The sequence below is a fragment of the Oncorhynchus keta genome, unplaced genomic scaffold (assembly GCF_023373465.1).
Source record: "Oncorhynchus keta strain PuntledgeMale-10-30-2019 unplaced genomic scaffold, Oket_V2 Un_scaffold_1014_pilon_pilon, whole genome shotgun sequence".
Taxonomy (NCBI): Eukaryota; Metazoa; Chordata; class Actinopteri; order Salmoniformes; family Salmonidae; genus Oncorhynchus; species Oncorhynchus keta.
In genome coordinates, this window is record NW_026290754.1 from 36614 (window position 1) to 59271 (window position 22658).

The 22658-nt window shown below is 50.3% G+C and overlaps 1 protein-coding gene and 2 long non-coding RNA genes across 18 annotated transcripts in view; 1 reads left to right on the plus strand and 2 right to left on the minus strand.

Annotated features, from left to right (window-relative positions):
- Nucleotides 1-4232: 4232 nt before the first annotated feature.
- LOC127927255 (uncharacterized) lies at nt 4233-6168 on the minus strand. The gene is made up of 2 exons (XR_008126692.1): nt 4570-6168; nt 4233-4505 (listed from the first exon to the last, which is right to left on the minus strand). It is a non-coding gene; the product is annotated as an uncharacterized LOC127927255 (long non-coding RNA).
- A 544-nt stretch (nt 6169-6712) lies between these two features.
- Nucleotides 6713-8658, plus strand: LOC127927256 (uncharacterized). 16 transcript variants are annotated; one of them, XR_008126705.1, is made up of 5 exons: nt 6713-7586; nt 7799-8101; nt 8148-8193; nt 8240-8331; nt 8378-8658. It is a non-coding gene; the product is annotated as an uncharacterized LOC127927256 (long non-coding RNA). The 16 variants fall into 16 exon arrangements; XR_008126703.1 differs by having other exon boundaries at nt 7799-8193; XR_008126706.1 differs by having other exon boundaries at nt 7799-8193; nt 8240-8285; nt 8424-8658.
- A 3805-nt stretch (nt 8659-12463) lies between these two features.
- LOC118382995 (rab11 family-interacting protein 4A-like) overlaps nt 12464-22658 on the minus strand; it is a 97055-nt gene continuing 86860 nt past the window's right edge. Inside the window, 8 exon segments of the mRNA XM_052513362.1 lie at nt 12464-13200; nt 14449-14592; nt 15289-15432; nt 15917-16054; nt 16945-17026; nt 19456-19596; nt 20256-20359; nt 21553-21658. Coding sequence (XP_052369322.1) covers nt 13078-13200; nt 14449-14592; nt 15289-15432; nt 15917-16054; nt 16945-17026; nt 19456-19596; nt 20256-20359; nt 21553-21658 — 982 coding nt within the window. The 3' untranslated portion in view covers nt 12464-13077.

Here is a 22658-nt window from a genome sequence, read left to right on the forward strand (position 1 = left end):
GATAATGAACCCTTCCCTCCCTACAATAAAACATGGGGAGGTTGGATAATGAACCCTTCCCTCCCTACAATAAAACATGGGGAGGTTGGATAATGAATCCCTTCCCTCCCCCTACAATAAAACATGGGGAGGTTGGATAATGATCCCTTCCCTCCCTACAATAAAACCTCCCATGGGAGGTTGGATTCCCTCCCTACAATAAAACATGGGGAGGTTGGATAATGAACCCCCTCCCTACAATAAAACATGGGGAGGTTGGATAATGATCCCTTCCCTCCCTACAATAAAACATGGGGAGGTTGGATAAACTCCCTACAACAAAATAAAACATGGGGAGGTTGGATAATGATCCCTTCCCTACAATAAAACATGGGGAGGTTGGACAATGAACCCTCCCTACAATAAAACATGGGGAGGTTGGATAATGATCCCTTCCCTCCCAACAATAAAACATGGGGAGGTTGGATAATGAACCCTCCCTACAATAAAACATGGGGAGGTTGGAGAACCCTTCCCTCCCAACAATAAAACATGGGGAGGTTGGATAATGAACCCTCCCTACAATAAAACATGGGGAGGTTGGATAATGATCCCTTCCTCCCTACAATAAAACATGGGGAGGTTGGATAATGAACCCTCCCTACAATCAAACATGGAGGAGGTTGGATAATGATCCCTTCCCTCCCTACAATAAAACATGGGGAGGTTGGATAATGAACCCTTTCCTCCCTACAATAAAACATGGGGAGGTTGGATAATGATCCCTTCCCTCCCAACAATAAAACATGGGGAGGTTGGATAATGATCCCTTCCCTCCCTACAATAAAACATGGGGAGGTTGGATAATGATCCCTCCCTACAATAAAACATGGGGAAGGTTGGATAATGAACCCTTCCCTACAAACAATAAAACATGGGGAGGTTGGATAATGAACCCTCCTCCCTACAATAAAACATGGGGAGGTTGGATAATGAACCCTTCCCCTACAATAAAACATGGGGAGGTTGGATAATGAACCCTCCTCCCTACAATAAAACATGGGAGGTTGGATAATGATCCCTTCCTCCCTACAATAAAACATGGGGAGGTTGGATAATGATCCCTTACAATAAAACATGGGGGAGGTTGGATAATGATCCCCTCCCAACAATAAAACATGGGGAGGTTGGATAATGAACCCTCCCTACAATAAAACATGGGGAGGTTGGATAATGATCCCTTCCCTCCCTGGGGACAATCCCAACAATAAAACATGGGGAGGTTGGATAATGATCCCTTCCCTCCCTACAATAAAACATGGGGAGGTTGGATAATGATCCCTTCCCTCCCTACAATAAAACATGGGGAGGTTGGATAATGAACCCTTCCCTCCCTACAATAAAACATGGGGAGGTTGGATAATGATCCCTTCCCTCCCTACAATAAAACATGGGGAGGTTGGATAATGAACCCTCCCTACAATAAAACATGGGGAGGTTGGATAATGATCCCTTCCCTCCCTACAATAAAACATGGGGAGGTTGGATAATGATCCCTTCCCTCCCTACAATAAAACATGGGGAGGTTGGATAATGAACCCTTCATGGGGAGGTTGGATAATCCTCCCTACAATAAAACATGGGAGGTTGGATAATGAACCCTCCCAACAATAAAACATGGGGAGGTTGGATAATGATCCCTTCCCTCCCTACAATAAAACATGGAGGAGGTTGGATAATGAACCCTCCCTACAATAAAACATGGGGAGGTTGGATAATGAACCCTCCCTACAATAAAACATGGAGGAGGTTGGATAATGAACCCTCCCTACAATCAAACATGGGGGAGGTTGGATAATGAACCCTCCCTACAATCAAACATGGGGAGGTTGGATAATGAACCCTCCCTACAATAAAACATGGGGGAGGTTGGATAATGAACCCTCCCTACAATCAAACATGGAGGAGGTTGGATAATGAACCCTCCCTACAATAAAACATGGGGAGGTTGGATAATGAACCCTCCCCCTACAATAAAACATGGGGAGGTTGGATAATGATCCCCTCCCAACAATAAAACATGGGGAGGTTGGATAATGATCCTTCCCTCCTACAATAAAACATGGGGAGGTTGGATAATGATCCCTTCCCTCCCAACAATAAAACATGGGGAGGTTGGATAATGATCCCTTCCCTCCCTACAATAAAACATGGGGAGGTTGGATAACCACCCTCCTCTCTCTTCTTTTCCTCCATCTCCAGGTTACCATCATCTTCATCATCCTTGTAGATGAAGATTGGGTTGCGTGTCCAAGTTCTGAAGAGCACCATGGGCATGGTCTTGGAAAACACACACACAGGTGTATGCCAATGATTGCTAATCAAGTAGGTGATGCTTGCCTACTGAATAGTGGCCTGAAGTTGTCTGAAACAATATAGCTGGACAGTGAGTCACACAGGCACATGGTTTGGTTCGTTAGCAAGTCATGTTAGCTTGTTAAGTTGGCCGCTAAAATCACTTGACAAATTCTAGATATAGTTTATACAATAATGCATATCAATGCATGTCAACCTGTGAAAATCAATTAAGTGCAGAGGAAAGTAGTGTGATGATCGTAGCTATATGATTCAAATCTAGGATAAGATATTAACTTGTCGTTACAGTTATGACTTACAGTCAGCTAGTTACCCTCATCACCATTCAATGTTGTGATTTACTGCTGGCTGCCGACGCGATCATTATCATTCTGCTGGAATGATGCCGACAGCGACGCGACGCGGTTGTGGATGGCATTACAACAGCCATGTAAATGACTCTAATATCCAGCAGGGGGCCAACAGCCATGTAAATAACTCTGATATCCAGCAGGGGGCGCCAACAGCCATGTAAATGACTCTGATATCCAGCAGGGGGCCAACAGACATGTAAATGACTCTGATATCCAGCAGGGGGCAACAGACATGTAAATGACTCTGATATCCAGCAGGGGGGCCAACAGACATGCGTTTCTCAGTAAGACAATTGACTGACAGTTTATTTACGGTGTGTAGGGTGTGCAGGGTTGGCAGGGTAGGCCTACATTCCCCCAATTTAATATTGTTGGACATAAAAGACTGCAAAAACACCAGCAAATCAGCTCCAAGTGACTTTAAATGAGGAAATCTGTTCCAAAGTATTACCAGGCATAGGAGAGAGATGTGTGATCCAATACAAACATAAGCAAGATTTGAAATGATTATGTTTTAGTCATGTATTATACCTGTTTGAGGTCAGCTTGGGCTTGAGGTCAGTTTGTAGTCCACATGATTAGTATGTTCCGGCCCCCTGTCTGAATCAGGGTAGCCTAGTGGTTAGAGGGGCGACAGGGTAGCCTAGTGGTTAGAGGGGCGACAGGGTAGCCTAGTGGTTAGAGGGGCGACAGGGTAGCCTAGTGGTTAGAGGGGCGACAGGGTAGCCTAGTGGTTAGAGGGGCGACAGGGTAGCCTAGTGGTTAGAGGGGCGACAGGGTAGCCTAGTGGTTAGAGGGGCGACAGGGTAGCCTAGTGGTTAGAGGGGCGACAGGGAAGCCTAGTGGTTAGAGGGGTGACAGGGAAGCCTAGTGGTTAGAGGGGCGACAGGGTAGCCTAGTGGTTAGAGGGCGACAGGGTAGCCTAGTGGTTAGAGGGGCGACAGGGTAGCCTAGTGGTTAGAGGGGCGACAGGGTAGCCTAGTGGTTAGAGGGGCGACAGGGTAGCCTAGTGGTTAGAGGGGCGACAGGGTAGCCTAGTGGTTAGAGGGGCGACAGGGTAGCCTAGTGGTTAGAGTGGCGACAGGGTAGCCTAGTGGTTAGAGGGGCGACAGGGTAGCCTAGTGGTTAGAGCGTTGGACTAGTAACTGGAAGGTTGCAAGTTCAAACCCCTGACAAGGTACAAATCTGTCGTTCTGCCCCTGAACAAGGCAGTTAAACCCACTGTTCCTAGGCCGTCATTGAAAACAAGAATTTGTTCTTAACTGACTTGCCTAGTCTAAATAAAGGTTAAAAAAATAAAACATTGATATAAAAATGTAATAGTATGTAAACACAGCCTGTGAGTTTTATAGGAAATAATTCTCTGCTGATTTAGAAATGAGACAAAGTGCACCAAAAATGTACATGACTTGTTACATAAACCATTTCCAACTCATAACATGTAACATTCATAAAAACAGGCCTACATTTCACTTAAATAAGACATTGTAAAGTGTCATTAAAAAACACACGAGAGCCACTCGGTCCTTGGTCATGCCAAAGCTAATTCATTTTATTTACATTTTCAAGTTTGTACAACATCCTATAAGTCAGTGTCAGACCTACAGTACATGAGCAGAACTACATCGGCGATCTTTAGCGTGAGGTGAACACATCACGATATCTCTATCTAAAGCCTGTTCAAATACCTCACAGATGCATCCTCAATCCCTCGAAGTCATCACTGATCTGATCTAAAGCCTGTTCAAATACCTCACAGATGCATCCCCAATCCCTCGAAGTCATCACTGATCTGATCTAAAGCCTGTTCAAATACCTCACAGGTGCATCCTCAATCCCTCGAAGCCATCACTGATCTGACAACGTTAAGATAGGTGTAAACATGATGGCAAACATGCATTCACTTAATCCAATCCCTTCCTAATCAGTGATTATATGACCTCAAGGAGAAGATGATGGTAGGATGCATTGTTAAAGTACTCAAATCAGGGCCAGAGATTCACACTATTCAACCATGGGATTTTTTTCAAGCCTTGGCTGTTTTCAGTCACACAGAATTAGAATGATTCTAATTCTCTAGTTCCAGACTCGGCCTATAGATGTTGTTTAGTAAACACAGTCGCTACGACAACGTCATTAACATGTGCTATACATTTCCAGGTCACACAGAATATCATCTCTAGGATAGAACTCCTTTTTTTTTTATTGTATAAAATACTAGTGTTTAGGTTGGATGAGTCAGTGGCACATCAATACAAACTGTAACTAGATCCTGTAGAAACTTTACAACGTGTGAACAATGCTACGACGACGTGTTGGAAAAGCAAACTGATATAAAAAGCTCACTCACGATGACCAACGGACAAACTAGAAAAACATGACGAGAAAAATAACCTCAATCTAATGGTGACACCTCATTGCTCATTTACAAAAGGCACAAAGAAAAACAAGAAACTGAATAAGACATGAGAAACCATGAAAAAACATGAAGAAACCATAAGAAACCCATGAGAACCCATGAAAAAACACGAGAACCCATGAAAAAACATGAAGAAACCATGAAAACCCATGAGAAACCATGAAAAAACATGAGAACCCATGAAAAAACATGAGAAACCATGAAAAAACATGAGAAACCATGAAAAAACATGAGAAACCATGAAAAAACACGAGAAACCATGAAAAAACATGAAAAAACATGAGAAACCCAAGATAAACCCATGAAAACCCATGATAACCCATGAAAAACCCATGAGAAACCCATGAAAAACCCATGAGAAACAACCATGAGAAACCGATGAGAAACCATGAGAACCCCATGAGAAAACAGCTCATTAGTATAATTTGTGCAACAAAGCAAAACTAGTGTTAGTGTGACATCACACTGTCTCCACAGACTCTTCTTTAGAGACACAGTTATGAACGAGGTGAAATGAATGACCTGAAGTCGTGGCTATCTATCCATCTACAGTACAGTGGATTCAACAAGCTACTGTGGTGTGTGTGTGTGTGTGTGTGTATGGGTGGCACAGTACAATCATGACATACACAGAAAAGAGCTCTCTCAATCTATAGGTATAACAGAACCTATACACTCTATATATGAGCCCCCCCCACACACACCCTAGATCCAGGGATTATCGTCGTGGCGATTCATTGATTATAGTGACTACCATGTTGTTCTCCATAAATGGACAGATCTCACCCCAAGTGCCCTGACATCTCCTTACCCTCATTCCAGTGCCCTGACATCTCCTTACCCTCATTCCAATGCCCTGACATCTCCTTACCCTCATTCCAATGCCCTGACATCTCCTTACCCTCATTCCAATGCCCTGACATCTCCTTACCCTCATTCCAATGCCCTGACATCTCCTTACCCTCATTCCAATGCCCTGACATCTCCTTACCCTCATTCCAATGCCCTGACATCTCCTTACCCTCATTCCAATGCCCTGACATCTACCCCATTCCACCCTCATTCCAATGCCCTGACATCTCCTTACCCTCATTCCAATGCCCTGACATCTCCTTACCCTCACATGCCCTCATCTCCTTACCCTCATTCCAATGCCCTGACATCTCCATTACCCTCATTCCAATGCCCTGACATCTCCTTACCCTCATTCCAATGCCCTGACATCTCCTTACCCTCATTCCAATGCCCTGACATCTACCCTCATTCCAATGCCCCCTCATTCCAATGCCCTGACATCTCCTTACCCTCATTCCAATGCCCTGACATCTCCTTACCCTCATTCCAATGCCCTGACATCTCCTTACCCTCATTCCAATGCCCTGACATCTCCTTACCCTCATTCCAATGCCCTGACATCTACCCCTTACCCTCATTCCAATGCCCTGACATCTCCTTACCCTCATTCCAATGCCCTGACATCTCCTTACCCTCATTCCAATGCCCTGACATCTCCTTATCTCCCCTCATTCCAGTCTGATCAAAAGACCGTCCAGTCTGATCAAATCCGATCTCCTTAAGTCTTAGTCCCCAACGTTTATTATTTTATAGATCTGTATGAAAAATAAACATTTAACCTTTATAGACATTGTCCTAACAACTCATGTGACTTATTCTCTTAGGAGGCAAATCCTAACTTCCACTTAGGTAACGTTTTCATCTTGGCATGACTGAGTGAACATTTTGACTTCCGTGGAACGTTAGGTTTCTCCCCTAAATAACTACCACCTTGATACCTCTCGTTGGCCTTTCTCAAAGTCCTGGGTGGGGTCGTGTTCACTATTAGGGCACAGCGTAGCAAAAACGTTTCGCAACGGAAAACAAAAAAAACATTTGTTCTTATTGGACATGTTCAGGTAGGTACTTGTACCGTTTGACTCAGTTTCAAGACAATGTATCCCTATTGAACAGGACCCAGTGAACTCAGTGCACGGTGGTTATACACTACTACACTCATCTTCTACAGCGACACATAACTCAGTGCACGGTGGTTATACACTACTACATAGCACAACAAGCTGGTTATACTCCTAGTATTACCTACACTGTCTATGCATCCCCAATGGCACCCTAATACCTATGGGCGCTGGTCCAATGTAGTGCACTGTAATAGGGAACAGGGTATCATTGGGCCCTGGTCCAAAGTAGTGCACTATACAGGGAATAGGGTATCATTGGGCCCTGGTCCAAAGTAGTGCACTATATAGGGAACAGGGTATCATTGGGCCCTGGTCCAAAGTAGTGCGCTATACAGGGAATAGGGTATCATTGGGCCCTGGTCCAAAGTAGTGCACTATACAGGGAATAGGGTATCATTGGGCCCTGGTCCAAAGTAGTGCACTATACAGGGAATAGGGTATCATTGGGCCCTGGTCCAAAGTAGTGCACTATACAAGGAATAGGTTATCATTGGGCCCTGGTCTAATGTAGTGCACTATACAGGGAATAGGTTATCATTGGGCCCTGGTCCAAAGTAGTGCACTATACAGGGAATAGGGTATCATTGGGCCCTGGTCCAAAGTAGTGCACTATACAGGGAATAGGGTATCATTGGGCCCTGGTCCAAAGGTACAATTGGGCCCTGGTCCAAAGTAGTGCACTATACAAGGAATAGGGTGTCATTATTATTAACACTTTGTTCACTATGCATCGTTAAGCCTATAAACAACGCTATGACACCAGTACGACGCCTGTCTTAAATGCTTATGACAGGTCATGACACTTCATAACAAGTTATAACCTTCACGCCCAGAGAGGAACTGGATCATAGAATCAGAAGGTATGATCTTCACATCCAGAGAGGAACTGGATCATAGAATCAGAAGGTATGATCTTCACGCCCAGAGAGGGACTGGATCATAGAATCAGAAGGTATGATCTTCACGCCCAGAGAGGAACTGGATCATAGAATCAGAAGGTATAATCTTCACGCCCAGAGAGGGACTGGATCATAGAATCAGAAGGTATGATCTTCACGCCCAGAGAGGGACTGGATCATAGAATCAGAAGGTATGATCTTCACGCCCAGAGAGGAACTGGATCATAGAATCAGAAGGTATAATCTTCACGCCCAGAGAGGGACTGGATCATAGAATCAGAAGGTATAATCTTCACGCCCAGAGAGGGACTGGATCATAGAATCAGAAGGTATGATCTTCACACCCAGAGAGGAACTGGATCATAGAATCAGAAGGTATAATCTTCACGCCCAGAGAGGAACTGGATCATAGAATCAGAAGGTATGATCTTCACGCCCAGAGAGGAACTGGATCATAGAATCAGAAGGTATGATCTTCACGCCCAGAGAGGAACTGGATCATAGAATCAGAAGGTATGATCTTCACGCCCAGAGAGGAACTGGATCATAGAATCAGAAGGTATGATCTTCACGCCCAGAGAGGAACTGGATCATAGAATCAGAAGGTATGATCTTCACGCCCAGAGAGGAACTGGATCATAGAATCAGAAGGTATGATCTTCCACGTCCCCATGAGGGAGACCAGAGGAATCAGCGTGGAGACTAAACTTGGGGTGAGTCTCAGTGGTCTGATAGTGGCCTCATCTCCTTACTTTCCTTTCCTTTCCTTGATTGACATGAGGGAGAGGGAGGAGGACAGGAGGGAGAGGGAGGGAGAGAGGGAGGAGGACAGGAGGGGGAGGGAGGAGGACAGGAGGGAGAGGGAGGGAGGGAGGAGGACAGGAGGGGTGAGTCTCAGTGGTCTGATGTGGCCTCATCTCCTTCCTTTCCTTTCCTTTCCTTGATTTGAACTGATCAGAGAAGACCAGACAGGTGAAAGGAAGTATCTGAGTGGGGCATCTTTCACCTGTCCTGTCAGTGTAGATGAAAGAGAAGACAAAGAAGAGGAGGTGACTATTGACACAGGACAGGGAGGGAGGGAGGGAGGGGTGAGTCACACCTCACGGTTGATGGAGGTGACCATTGACACAGGACAGGGAGGGAGGGGTGAGTCACACCTCACGGTTGATGGAGGTGACCATTGACACAGGACAGGGAGGGAGGGAGGGGTGAGTCACACCTCACGGTTGATGGAGGTGACCATTGACACAGGACAGGGAGGGAGGGAGGGGTGAGTCTCACCTCACGGTTGATGGAGGTGACCATTGACACAGGACAGGAGGGAGGGAGGGAGGGAGGGGGTGAGTCTCACCTCACGGTTGATGGAGGTGACTATTGACACAGGACAGGGAGGGGGAGGGAGGGAGGGAGGGAGGGAGGGACGGTTGATGGAGGTGACTATTGACACAGGAGGGGAGGGAGGGAGGGAGGGAGGGAGGGAGGGAGGGAGGGGTGAGTCTCACCGGTTGATGGAGGTGACCATTGACACAGGACACGGGATGGAGGTGACCATTGACACAGACCACAGGACAGGGGGAGGGAGGGGGGTGAGTCACACCTCACGGTTGATGGAGGTGACCCAGGATTGACACAGGACAGGAGGGAGGGAGGGGGGTGAGTCACACCTCACGGTTGATGGAGGTGACCATTGACACAGGACAGGGAGGGAGGGAGGGGGGTGAGTCACATGGAGGTGACCATTGACACAGGACAGGGGGGAGGGAGGGGTGAGTCACACCTCACCATTGACACAGGACAGGGAGGGAGGGAGGGGTGAGTCACACCTCACGGTTGATGGAGGTGACCATTGACACAGGACAGGGAGGGAGGGAGGGGTGAGTCACACCTCACGGTTGATGGAGGTGACCATTGACACACAGGACAGGGAGGGAGGGAGGGGTGAGTCACACCTCACGGTTGATGGAGGTGACCATTGACACAGGACAGGGAGGGGGGAGGGAGGGGTGGACGGTTGATGGAGGTGACCATTGACACAGGACAGGGAGGGAGGGGAGGGACGGGGAGGACCATTGAGGGGGGTGAGTCACACCTCACGGTTGATGGAGGTGACCATTGACACAGGACAGGGAGGGAGGGAGGGGGGAGGGAGGGATTGACACAGGAGGGAGGGAGGAGGGTCACACCTCACGGGATGGAGGTGACCATTGACACAGGACAGGGAGGGAGGGAGGGGGTCACACCTCACGGGAGTGACCATTGACACAGGACAGGGAGGGAGGGAGGGTGAGTCACACCTCACGGTTGATGGAGGTGACCATTGACACAGGACAGGGAGGGAGGGAGGGAGGGAGTCACACCTCACGGTCTGATGGAGGTGACACAGGACAGGGAGGGAGGGGAGGGAGGGAGGGAGGGAGGGAGGGAGGGAGGGGTGACCTCACGGGAGTGACCATTGACACAGGGGGAGGGAGGGGGAGGGATGGGACCATTGACACAGGACAGGGAGGTGTCACACCTCACGGTTGATGGAGGTGACCATTGACAAACAGGAAAGGGGTCCAGGGAGGACCAGGGAGGGGTGTGTCACACCTCACGGTTGATGCTAGGTGACCATTGACACAGGACAGGGAGGAGGGAGGGAGGGGTGAGTCACACCTCACGGTTGATGGAGGTGACCATTGACACAGGACAGGGAGGGAGGGAGGAGGGAGGGAGGGAGGGAGGGAGGAGGAGGGAGGGAGGGAGGGACCTTTATCACACCTCACGGTTGATGGAGGTGAGCCATTGACACAGGACAGGGAGGGAGGGAGGGAGGGGAAGTGGTCTCACCTCCGGTTGATGGAGGTTGCACAGGATGTGAGTCACATCAGTTATGGGTGATTGACACAGGAGGGAGTGGAGGGAGGGGTGAGTCTCACCTCACGGTTGATGGAGGTGACCATTGACACAGGACAGAGGGAGGGAGGGGTGTGTCACACCTCAGATGGAGGTGACCATTGATCACATCATAGGGAGGGAGGGAGGCACCTCACGGTTGATGGAGGGTGACCATTGACACAGGGTGGACAGTCATCGGTTGATGGAGGTGACCATTGACACAGGACAGGGAGGGAGGGAGGGGTGTGTCTCACCTCACGGTTGAATGGAGGTGACCATTGACACAGGAACAGGGAGGGAGGGTGAGTCTCACCTCACGGTTGATGGAGGTGACCATTGACACAGGACAGGGAGGGAGGGGGGTGGTCACACCTCACGGTTGATGGAGGGACCATTGGAGGACAGGAGGGGGAGGGAGGACCATTGATTGACAGATAGAGGACCATTGACACAGGAGGGAGGGGTGTGTCACACCTCACGGTTGATGGAGGTGACCATTGACACAGGACAGTCTGTTGGGAGGGGTCTGTCACACCTCACGGTTGATGGAGGTGACCATTGACACAGGACAGGGTGGGTGGGAGGGAGGGAGGGAGGGTGTGTCACACCTCACGGTTGATGGAGGTGACCATTGACACAGGACAGGGAGGGAGGGAGGGGTGAGTCACACCTCACGGTTGATGGATTTGACCATTGACACAGGACAGGGAGAGGGAGGGGTGAGTCACACCTCACGGTTGATGGAGGTGACCATTGACACAGGACAGGGAGGGAGGGAGGGGGAGTCACACCTCACGGTTGATGGAGGTGGATTGACACAGGACAGGGAGGGAGGGAGGGAGGGACGGGAGGGAGGGAGGGAGGGAGGGAAGGGAGGGGGAGGGAGGGGTGAGTCACACCTCACGGTTGGGAGGTGACCATTGACACAGGAGAGGGAGGGAGGGAGGGAGGGAGGGAGGGAGGGAGGGAGGGAGGGAGGGAGGGAGGGAGGGGAGGGAGGGAGGGAGGAGGGGGGAGATGGAGGTGATTGACACAGGACAGGGAGGGAGGGGGTGTCACACCTCACAGTTGATGGAGGTGACCATTGACACAGGACAGGGAGGGAGGGAGGGAGGGAGGGAGGGAGGGAGGGGTGAGTCACACCTCACGGTTGATGGAGGTGACCATTGACACAGGAGGGGGGAGGGAGGGGAGGACCTCACGGTTGATGGAGGTGACCATTGACACAGGACAGGGAGGGAGGGAGGGGAGAATGTGTGTCACCTCACAGTTGAGGGAGGTGACCATTGACACAGGAGGGAGGGAGGGAGGGAGGGAGGGAGGGAGGGAGGGAGGGAGGGAGGGAGAGTCACACCTCACGGTTGATGGAGGTGACCATTGACACAGGACAGAGGGAGGGAGGGGTGTGTCACAAACGGTTGAGGGAGGTGACCATTGACACAGGGAGGGGAGGGAGGGTGTAGTCACAGGGAGGGATGGAGGTGACCATTGACACAGGACAGGAGGGAGGGAGGGAGGGAGGAGGGAGGGAGGGAGGGAGGGGGGAGGGGTGAGTCACACCTCACGGTTGATCAAGTATCCCGGCATCAAACATCCAAAAGGTCCATAATATGACCAACGACTCCCATCTCTACCAAGCTATCAGACCTTAACCCGAAGGACTCTTAAAATCCCTCGTCTTAACCTACCCACGCCATCTGTTACACTTCCTCGTCCGGCTCACCTACGACCTTTACCCACTTTTGAACGTGATCGAACAGCTCAGTTAGCCAATCAAAAGTGGCGCGCTCCGGTTTGCAAATGTTAAATCAGTAATAAATGATGACATCATTGTAGGCTAGTGGACAGTCATCCTGGAGGTCGTGAACCCAGAGGGAGAGTGTGTGTCAACCTAACTTAGAATAATTATCATCATCATAAAGTGAACACCATCATAATACTGCTCGTCTCCGGATAGATGTCATTCAGTACCACAGTTTCTCTTCTTGGCAACGTAATAACAGTTCATCATTGGTGGGATAGATAAAGGAGGCGGGACATCTAACAGTTGATTGACAGATAGAGTAGACGGCGAGTTTCAGCTGTAAACCACAGACAGCTGTCAGTTGTTTTCAGTGTCTGTTGTTTTAAGTTCTGTCCCATCCCCAGGCATGGAAGTGTGTGTGTGTGTGTGTGTGTGTGTGTGTGTGTGTGTGTGTTTAACTGTTACTCTTGATCTCCAGGATAGAGGGGTTGTGGTCCAGAATGGCCAGGATGATTTTATCCATATACTGTCTCAGACGGAGGTTAACACACTCCTGCTCCTTCAGAGCATCCACCAACTAGAGGAGATGAGGGAGGACCCCGACAGGTGGGAGAGGGAGGAGGGACCCTACCCCAGGGAGGGAGGGAGGGAGAGGGAGAGGGAGGGAACGGGGAGAGGGGAGGAGGAGAGGGAGACTAAGGAGGAGGGACCCCACTCTACCCCGGGGAGAGGAGGACAGGAGGAAGAGGGAGGGAATGGGGGGGAGAGGGAGAGAGGGAGAGGGAGGAGGGGAGAGGGAGAGGGAGGGAGAGGGAGGGAGAGGAGAGGGAGGAAGGGGGAAGGAGGGAGGGAGGAGAGGGAGGACAGGAGGGAGAGGGAGGGAACCCCACTCCACTCTAGAGGGAGGGACCCAGGGGGAGGGGAGGAACGGAGAGGAGGGAGGGGAGGGAGGGAGGAGGGACTCCAGGAGAGGGAGGGAGGGAGGGGGACCCCAGGGAGGGGAGGACCCCAGGAGGGAGGGGAGGGAGGAACGGGGAGAATGAGAGGGAGGAGGGAGGGAGGGAGGGGGGAGAATGGGGAGAATGGGAGGGAAGGGAGGAGGGAGAATGAGAGGGAGGGAGGGAGGGAGGGAGGACACAGGGAGGGAGGGAGGGCAGGAGGACAGGAGGGAGGAGGGAGGGAGGAGGGAGGACAGGAGGGGAAAGGGAGGAGGACAGGGAGGGAGGGAGGGAGGGAGGTCAGGGGGAGAGAGAGCATGAGAGAATGTCAATCAAAAGATAGAGATTTTTTTAAACAAATAAAATGACATTTGACACAAAGTGACTAACATGAGCCTGTAGCTCAACCCCCCCTCTCCTGCTGATTTCTACCCCATCTCACCCTACCCCACTCTACCCTACCCCATTCTACTCTACCCCATTCCACTCTACCCCACTCCACTCTACCCCACTCCTACTCTACCCCATTCTACTCTACCCCACCCACTCTACCCCACTCTCTACCCCTACCCTACCACTCTACCCTACCCCACTCTACCCTACCCCACTCTACCTACCCCACTCCACTCTACCCTACCCACTCCCACCCCCTACCCCACTCCCTCTACCCTACCCCACTCTACCTACCCCACCCCACTCTACCCCACTACACTCTACCCCATTCCACTCTACCCCACTCCACCCTACCCCACTCCACTCTACCCCCCTACCCTACTCTACCCTACCCCACTCCACTCTACCCCACTCCACCCTACTCTACCCTACCCCACTCTAACCCCACTCCACTCTACCCAACTCCACTCTACCCCACAGTCAGACCCTCTCACCTCGTCCCTAGAAGCGTTGTCTATCTCAGCAGCCAGTGACTGGGCCTTGGTGTGGCAGGCAAACAGGTTCTTAGCTTCATACAGACTCAGACTGAGGATCTGACTGTTCAGGTCATCGTTCTGGTCCCGCAGCTTAAAGTTCTCCTGTAGGGTGGAGAGAGAGGGAGAGGGGGGAAGGGGTGGAGAGAGAGAGGGAGAGGGGAAGGGGAAGGGGTGGAGAGAGGAAGGGAGGGAGGAAGGAGAAAGAGGAGTTAGAATATAAACTGAGAAAATGTTTCTAATATTGAACACCTTCCTAATATTGAGTTTCACCTCCTTTTGCCCTCAGAACAGCCTCAATTCGTCTGGGTTTTGTGTATGTCTCTGTGTGTGTGTGTGTGTGTGTACACGTTCAGCATGTGTGTGTGTGTGTACACGTCCAGCATGTGTGTGTGTACACGTCCAGCATGTGTGTGTGTGTACACGTCCAGCGTGTGTGTGTACACGTCCAGTGTGTGTACACGTCAGCGTGTGTGTACACGTTCAGCGTGTGTGTGTGTGTACACGTTCAGCTGGGTGTGTGTGTGTGTGTGTGTACACGTTCAGCGTGTGTGTGTGTGTACACGTTCAGCGTGTGTGTGTGTACACGTTCAGCGTGTGTGTGTGTGTGTCATGTGTGTGTGTGTGTGTACACGTTCAGCGTGTGTGTGTGTATGTGTGTGGTGTGTGTGTGTGTGTGTGTGTCTGTGTGTGTGTGTGTGTGTGTGAATGTGTGTGAATGTGTGTGTGTGTGTCTATGTGTGTGTGTCTATGTGTGTGTGTCTATGTGTGTGTGTGTGTGTGTGTGTCTATGAGCCTCACCTGTTTGAGTCTCTTGACCTCATGCTCCATCTCTATTTCCCGTGTCTTGGCGTTGTATTCTGATAGCCCCGCCCCCTGCCCCGCCTCTGAACCCAGCTTAAACAGCTGCAGGTGCTCCAACTCCCGACGCAGGTCCTCTATCAACTACAAAGATGGAGGGAGGGAGGGGGGGTGGGGATGGAGAGGGGGGGAGAGATAGAGAGGGAGGGACAGAGGGAGGGAAGGGGAGAGATGAAGGGAGAGAGGGAGGGAAGGGGAGAGATGGAGGGAGGGAGAGATGGAGGGAGGGAGAGATGGAGGGGTAGAGAGGGAGGGGTAGAGAGGGAGGGGTAGAGAGGGAGGGGTAGGGAGGGAGAGACGGAGGGAGGGAGAGATGGAGGGAGGGAGAGATGGGGGTAGAGATTCAGGAGGGAGGGAGGAGGGAGGGACGGAGGGAGGGACAGAGGGAGGGAGAGTTTGTCTGTCACATCAATGTAGTTTCCTAGGTGGTTAGAAGTTAAAATATAGAACGTGGTGAATTTGGTCACTAAAGCAGTTGAGTGCAATAGGAACGAATGGAGGAAAATATATGTGTGTGTGTGTGTGTGTGTGTGTGTGTGTGTGTGTGTGTGTGTGTGTGTGTCCGTACCTCTTGCATGGCCTCTCTCTCCTTCTGGAATTCATGTCTGTTCTGCCACAGCTTGTCCATCATCTTCCTGTAGAGGTCCATCTCATCCTTCAGCCTCAGACTGGTGTCCTCCAACCGGTCTGTCATACGCTGCTTCTCCTGGGGAGGGGAGAGGGAGAGGGAGGAGGGAGAGAGGGAAGGGGGAGGAGGGAGAGGGGGATGGAGGGAGGGGGAGATGGGGGGAGGGAGAGATGGGGAGATGGGGGGGGAGAGGGGAGAGAGAGAGAGATGGGGGAGAGAGATGGGGGAGAGAGGGGGGGGAGAGAGATGGGGGAGATGGGGAGATGGGGGAGAGAGAGAGATGGGGGAGAGAGAGGGAGATGGGGGGAGAGAGAGGAGATGGGGAGAGGGAGAGAGAGATGGGGGGGAGAGAGGGAGAGAGATGGGGGAGAGAGAGGGAGATGGGGAGAGAGAGAGAGGGAGATGGGGAGAGAGAGAGATGGAGATGGGGGGGGGAGAGAGAGGGGAGATGGGGAGAGGAGAGATGGGGAGATGGGGGAGGGAGGAGATGGGGGAGAGAGATGAGAGGAGGGAGATGGGGAGAGAGGGAGATGGGGGGAGAGAGGAGATGGGGGGGAGAGAGAGAGATGGGGGAGAGAGAGAGATGGGGAGAGAGAGAGAGAGATGGGGGAAGAGAGAGAGATGGGGAGGGGATGGGGGAGAGAGAGATGGGGGAGAGGGAGATGGGGGAAGAGAGAGATGGGGCAGAGAGATGGGGGAGAGAGAGATGGGGGGGGAGATGGGGGAGAGAGATGATGGGGAGAGAGAGATGGGGGAGAGAGAGATGGGGGAGAGAGAGGGATATGGGGAAGAGAGGGAGATGGGGGAGAGAGGGAGATGGGGGAGAGAGGGATATGGGGAAGAGAGGGAGATGGGGGAGAGTTATCCATTGACAGACAGGCAGATAGACAGGCAGACAGGCAGACAGGCAGACAGGCAGACAGATAGACAGGCAGACAGATAGACAGGCAGACTTTATGACCACCCACCTGGTCTAGTTTCTCAGTCTGAGACTTCAGTTTACACACATTCAGTTTCATCTCCCCATTCTCCTCCTCCAGCTGCTGAACTCTATAGAGAAAACAGTTACCCAGATATCTACCATTTCTATTACCAATTTACAGCTGTTTGTTACTAAGGTGTTCCTGTGCGTTACTAAGGTGTTCCTGCGCGTTACTAAGGTGTTCCTGCGCGTTACTAAGGTGTTCCTGTGCGTTACTAAGGTGTTCCTGTGCGTTACTAAGGTGTTCCTGTGCGTTACTAAAGGTGTTCCTGTGTGTTACTAAAGGTGTTCCTGTGCGTTACTAAGGTGTTCCTGTGCGTTACTAAGGTGTTCCTGTGCATTACTAAGGTGTTCCTGTGCGTTACTAAGGTGTTCCTGTGTGTTACTAAGGTGTTCCTGTGTGTTACTAAGGTGTTCCTGTGCGTTACTAAAGGTGTTCCTGTGCGTTACTAAAGGTGTTCCTGTGCGTTACTAAAGGTGTTCCTGTCTGTTACTAAAGGTGTTCCTGTCTGTTACTAAAGGTGTTCCTGTGCGTTACTAAGGTGTTCCTGTGCGTTACTAAAGGTGTTCCTGTGCGTTACTAAGGTGTTCCTGTGCGTTACTAAGGTGTTCCTGTGCGTTACTAAGGTGTTCCTGTGCGTTACTAAGGTGTTCCTGTGCGTTACTAAGGTGTTCCTGTGCGTTACTAAGGTGTTCCTGTGCGTTACTAAGGTGTTCCTGTGCGTTACTAAGGTGTTCCTGTGCGTTACTAAGGTGTTCCTGTGTGTTACTAAGGTGTTCCTGTGCGTTACTAAGGTGTTCCTGTGCGTTACTAAGGTGTTCCTGTGCATTACTAAAGGTGTTCCTGTGCGTTACTAAAGGTGTTCCTGTGCGTTACTAAGGTGCATTTATTAAAGGTGTGCGTTACTAAGGTGTTCCTGTGCGTTACTAAAGGTGTTCCTGTGCGTTATTAAAGGTGTTCCTGTGCGTTACTAAGGTGTTCCTGTGCTGTTACTAAAGGTGTTCCTGTGCGTTATTAAAGGTGTTCCTGTGCGTTACTAAGGTGGTGTTCCTGTGCGTTACTAAAGGTGTTCCTATGTGTTACTAAAGGTGTTCCTGTGCGTTACTAAGGTGTTCCTGTGCGTTACTAAGGTGTTCCTGTGCGTTACTAAGGTGGTGTTCTGCGTTACTACTAAGGTAAGGTGTTCCTGTTACTAAGGTGTTCCTGTGCGTTACTAAGGTGTTCCTGTGTTACTGTGTTCCTGTGCGTTACTAAAAGGTGGTGTTCCTGTGCGTTACTAAACTAAGTGTTCCTGGTGTTCCTGCGCGTTACTAAGGTGGTGTTCCTGTGCGTTACTAAGGTGGTGTTCCTGTGCGTTACTAAGGTGGTGTTCCTGTGCGTTACTAAGGTGGTGTTCCTGTGCGTTACTAAGGTGGTGTTCCTGTGCGTTACTAAGGTGGTGTTCCTGTGCGTTACTAAGGTGGTGTTCCTGTGCGTTACTAAGGTGGTGTTCCTGTGCGTTACTAAGGTGGTGTTCCTGTGCGTTACTAAGGTGGTGTTCCTGTGCGTTACTAAGGTGGTGTTCCTGTGTGTTACTAAGGTGGTGTTCCTGTGCGTTACTAAGGTGGTGTTCCTGTGCGTTACTAAGGTGGTGTTCCTGTGCGTTACTAAGGTGGTGTTCCTGTGCGTTACTAAGGTGGTGTTCCTGTGCGTTACTAAGGTGGTGTTCCTGTGCGTTACTAAGGTGGTGTTCCTGTGCATTACTAAGGTGGTGTTCCTGTGCGTTACTAAGGTGGTGTTCCTGTGCGTTACTAAGGTGGTGTTCCTGTGCGTTACTAAGGTGGTGTTCCTGTGCGTTACTAAGGTGGTGTTCCTGTGCGTTACTAAGGTGGTGTTCCTGTGCGTTACTAAGGTGGTGTTCCTGTGCGTTACTAAGGTGGTGTTCCTGTGCGTTACTAAGGTGGTGTTCCTGCGCGTTACTAAGGTGGTGTTCCTGTGCGTTACTAAGGTGGTGTTCCTGTAAGGTGGTGTTACTAAGGTGGTACTAAGGTGTTGGTGTTCCTGTGCGTTACTAAGGTGGTGTTCCTGTGCGTTACTAAGGTGGTGTTCCTGTGCGTTACTAAGGTGGTGTTCCTGCACGTTACTAAGGTGGTGTTCCTGTGTGTTACTAAGGTGGTGTTCCTGTGCGTTACTAAGGTGGTGTTCCTGTGCGTTACTAAGGTGGTGTTCCTGTGCGTTACTAAGGTGGTGTTCCTGTGTGTTACTAAGGTGGTGTTCCTGTGTGTTACTAAGGTGGTGTTCCTGTGCGTTACTGAGGTGGTGTTCCTGTGCATTACTAAGGTGGTGTTCCTGTGCGTTACTAAGGTGTTCCTGTGCGTTACTAAGGTGTTCCTGTGCGTTACTAAGGTGGTGTTCCTGCGCGTTACTGTGTGTTCCTAAGGTGCGCTTCATATCCCTTGGACTTTTGGGACTATTTCATTGGTTCCGTTGTACCAGAAAAACTCAGAGTGTGTGTACCTGTTACTGAGCAGCTCTATGTCCGTGTTCTTGTCTCTCTCCATCTTGCAGTAGGTCTCTCTGTGTCTATGTGTCTCTTCCTCCAGGGTCTGATCTGCTCTGCTCTCCTGGTCCTTCAGCTGCTCCTCCAGCTCATGAACCCTGGGAGACAGAGAGACGCACAACATCGTCATTACACAAGTGGAATCCATATCAATTACAAGTCTTTAAAAAAACAGTGCGGCCGCGATTCAATCAGAGACAAGTCGTCAACACTATCAACCACGCACCGTTTTAAAAAGGACATTTTCCTTGACGTTAGCAGAGATGGGATTTTACGGTAAACACTGCAGCTGTCAAGCTCAAATCTAAATGAGCTTTAAATGTCAAGTGTCACTTGTCAACGACGACGTGTCTTTGATTGAATCCCGTTCTGTCTTTCTATTCTGAAGTTTACACTCATGTTATCTGATATTTAAAGTACTTCTGTGTATTTGAGTACTGCATTTTCAAAGACACAGCCCAAAACAAGTACTTCTATTTGAGTATTTGAATACTTATTGTAAAAAAACTAAATAGTCTGCAAAATTGTATTTCAAATACTAAAATACACCAACTTAAATACATTCCTATGCATTTAACCCAGGTATTTGAAAATAGTATTTGAAATAAGTATTTGAAAATTCTATCAAATACTTTCCAAGTGTATTTCCAATTACATTACAATATTGAAAATATATCTGAATACTTACTTTAAATTGAGATATTTGACAGACTATAGTATTTGAATCCAGGTCTGGTGTGTATACAGTATATCTCACCTGTGTACTAGCTGTGTGTTGCCCTGTTTGAGTTTACACTTGAGGTCTCCATTAGCCAGACTGTCATTCTCCAGCTCGGTCACCTTCTTCTCCAGGTAACTCACCTGAGGACAGACACATAGGTTCAGGTGAGACCAAAGAAACGGGACCCGATGCCTCCCGAATCAGCCAAGGAGTGGATTTGGGGTAAAGCCCTGTGGTAGTCTAGTGTCCTGTCCAGGGGGTAAAGCCCTGTGGTAGTCTAGTGTCCTGTCCAGGGGGTAAAGCCCTGTGGTAGTCTAGTGTCCTGTCCAGAGGGTAAAGAAAGCCCTGTGGTAGTCTAGTGTCCTGTCCTAGAGGTAAAGCCCTGTGGTAGTCTAGTGTCCTGTCCAGGGGGTAAAGCCCTGTGGTAGTCTAGTGTGCTGTCTAGAGGTAAAGCCCTGTGGTAGTCTAGTGTCCTGTCCAGAGGTAAAGCCCTGTGGTAGTCTAGTGTCCTGTCCAGGGGGTAAAGCCCTGTGGTAGTCTAGTGTCCTGTCCTAGAGGTAAAGCCCTGTGGTAGTCTAGTGTCCTGTCCAGGGGGTAAAGCCCTGTGGTAGTCTAGTGTCCTGTCCAGAGGTAAAGCCCTGTGGTAGTCTAGTGTCCTGTCCTAGAGGTAAAGCCCTGTGGTAGTCTAGTGTCCTGTCCAGGGGGTAAAGCCCTGTGGTAGTCTAGTGTCCTGTCCTAGAGGTAAAGCCCTGTGGTAGTCTAGTGTCCTGTCCAGGGGATGGAAAGCCCTGTGGTAGTCTTATATGTACTGTCCAGGGGTAAAGCCCTGTACAGATAGTCTAGTGTCCTAACCTAGAGGTAAAGCCCTGTGGTAGTCCAGTGTCCTGTCCAGGGGAAAGCCCTGTGGTAGTCCAGTGTCCTGTCCAGAGGGAAAGCCCTGTTGTAGTCCAGTGTCTTGTCCAGGGGGTAAAGCCCTGTGGTAGTCTAGTGTCCTGTCCAGGGGTAAAGCCATGTGGTAGTCTAGTGTCCTGTCCAAGGGTAAAGCCCTGTGGTAGTCTAGTGTCCTGTCCAGGGGGTAGAAGCCCTGTGGTAGTCTAGTGTCCTGTCCAGGGGTAAAGCCCTGTGGTAGTCCAGTGTCCTGTCCAGGGGGTAAAGAAGAGAGGAGTGGAGAGTCTAGTGTCCTGTCCAGGGGTAAAGGAGGCCCTGAGGTAGAGGAGTGTCCTGTCCTAGAGGAGAAAGCCCTGTGGTAGGCCAGTGTCCTGTCCAGGGGGTGGATTTGGCTGTCAGGCCTGAAATAAAACTCTCTGTCTGTGTCTGTACAGTGTGTGTTTACCTTCTCAGTAATGTCCACATCACAAGAGTCGATGGAGTCTCTGAACAGGTCCTCTGTGCTTCCCTGACTGCTGCTGAAAGCACTGTGGTTGTGTTGGAACAACTGACTGTAGAGGGGAGGAGGAGGAAGAGAGGAGAGGAGGAGAGGAGAGGAGAGGAGAAAGAGAGGAGAAAGAGAGGAGAGGAGAGGAGAGGAGAGGAGAGAGGAAGAGAGAGGAGAGGAGGAAGAGAGGAGGAAGAGAGGAGAGGAGAAGAGAGGAGGAGGAGAGAGGAGAGGAGGAAGAGAGGAGAGGAGGAAGAGAGGAGGAGGAAGAGAGGAGAGGAGGAAGAGGAGAGGAGGAGGAGGAAGAGGAGAGGAGGAGGAGGAAGAGGAGAGGAGGAGGAGAAGGAAGAGAGGAGGAGGAAGGGAGGAGAGGGAAGAAGGAGGAGAGGGAAGAAGGAGGAAAATAGGAGAAAGAGAGTAGAAAGGTGAGGAAGAGGGGGAGGAGGAGAGGAAAAAGATGAAGAGGTGGGTAATTAACTGTGTGATAAATTTTTATATACGATTTTTCCTAAAGTGTAAGAGGGAGATAAGAGACTAAAACAACTGAACAGCTGAACATCAGTACAGTACAGTCTCTCCCTCTACCAGCCACCTGATCCATCATAACCCCAGTACAGTCCCTCCCTCTACCAGCCACCTGATCCATCATAACCCCAGTACAGTCCCTCCCTCTACCAGCCACCTGATCCATCAGTACAGTCCCTCCCTCTACCAGCCACCTGATCCATCAGTACAGTCCCTCTCCCTCTACCAGCCACCTGATCCATCAGTACAGTCCCTCCCTCTACCAGCCACCTGATCCATCAGTACAGTCCCTCCCTCTACCAGCCACCTGATCCATCAGTACAGTCCCTCCCTCTACCAGCCACCTGATCCATCAGTACAGTTCCCTCCCTCTACCAGCCACCTGATCCATCAGTACAGTCCTCTCCCTCTACCAGCCACCTGATCCATCAGTACAGTCCCTCTCCCTCTACCAGCCACCTGATCCATCAGTACAGTCCCTCTCCCTCTACCAGCCACCTGATCCATCAGTACAGTCCCTCTCCCTCTACCAGCCACCT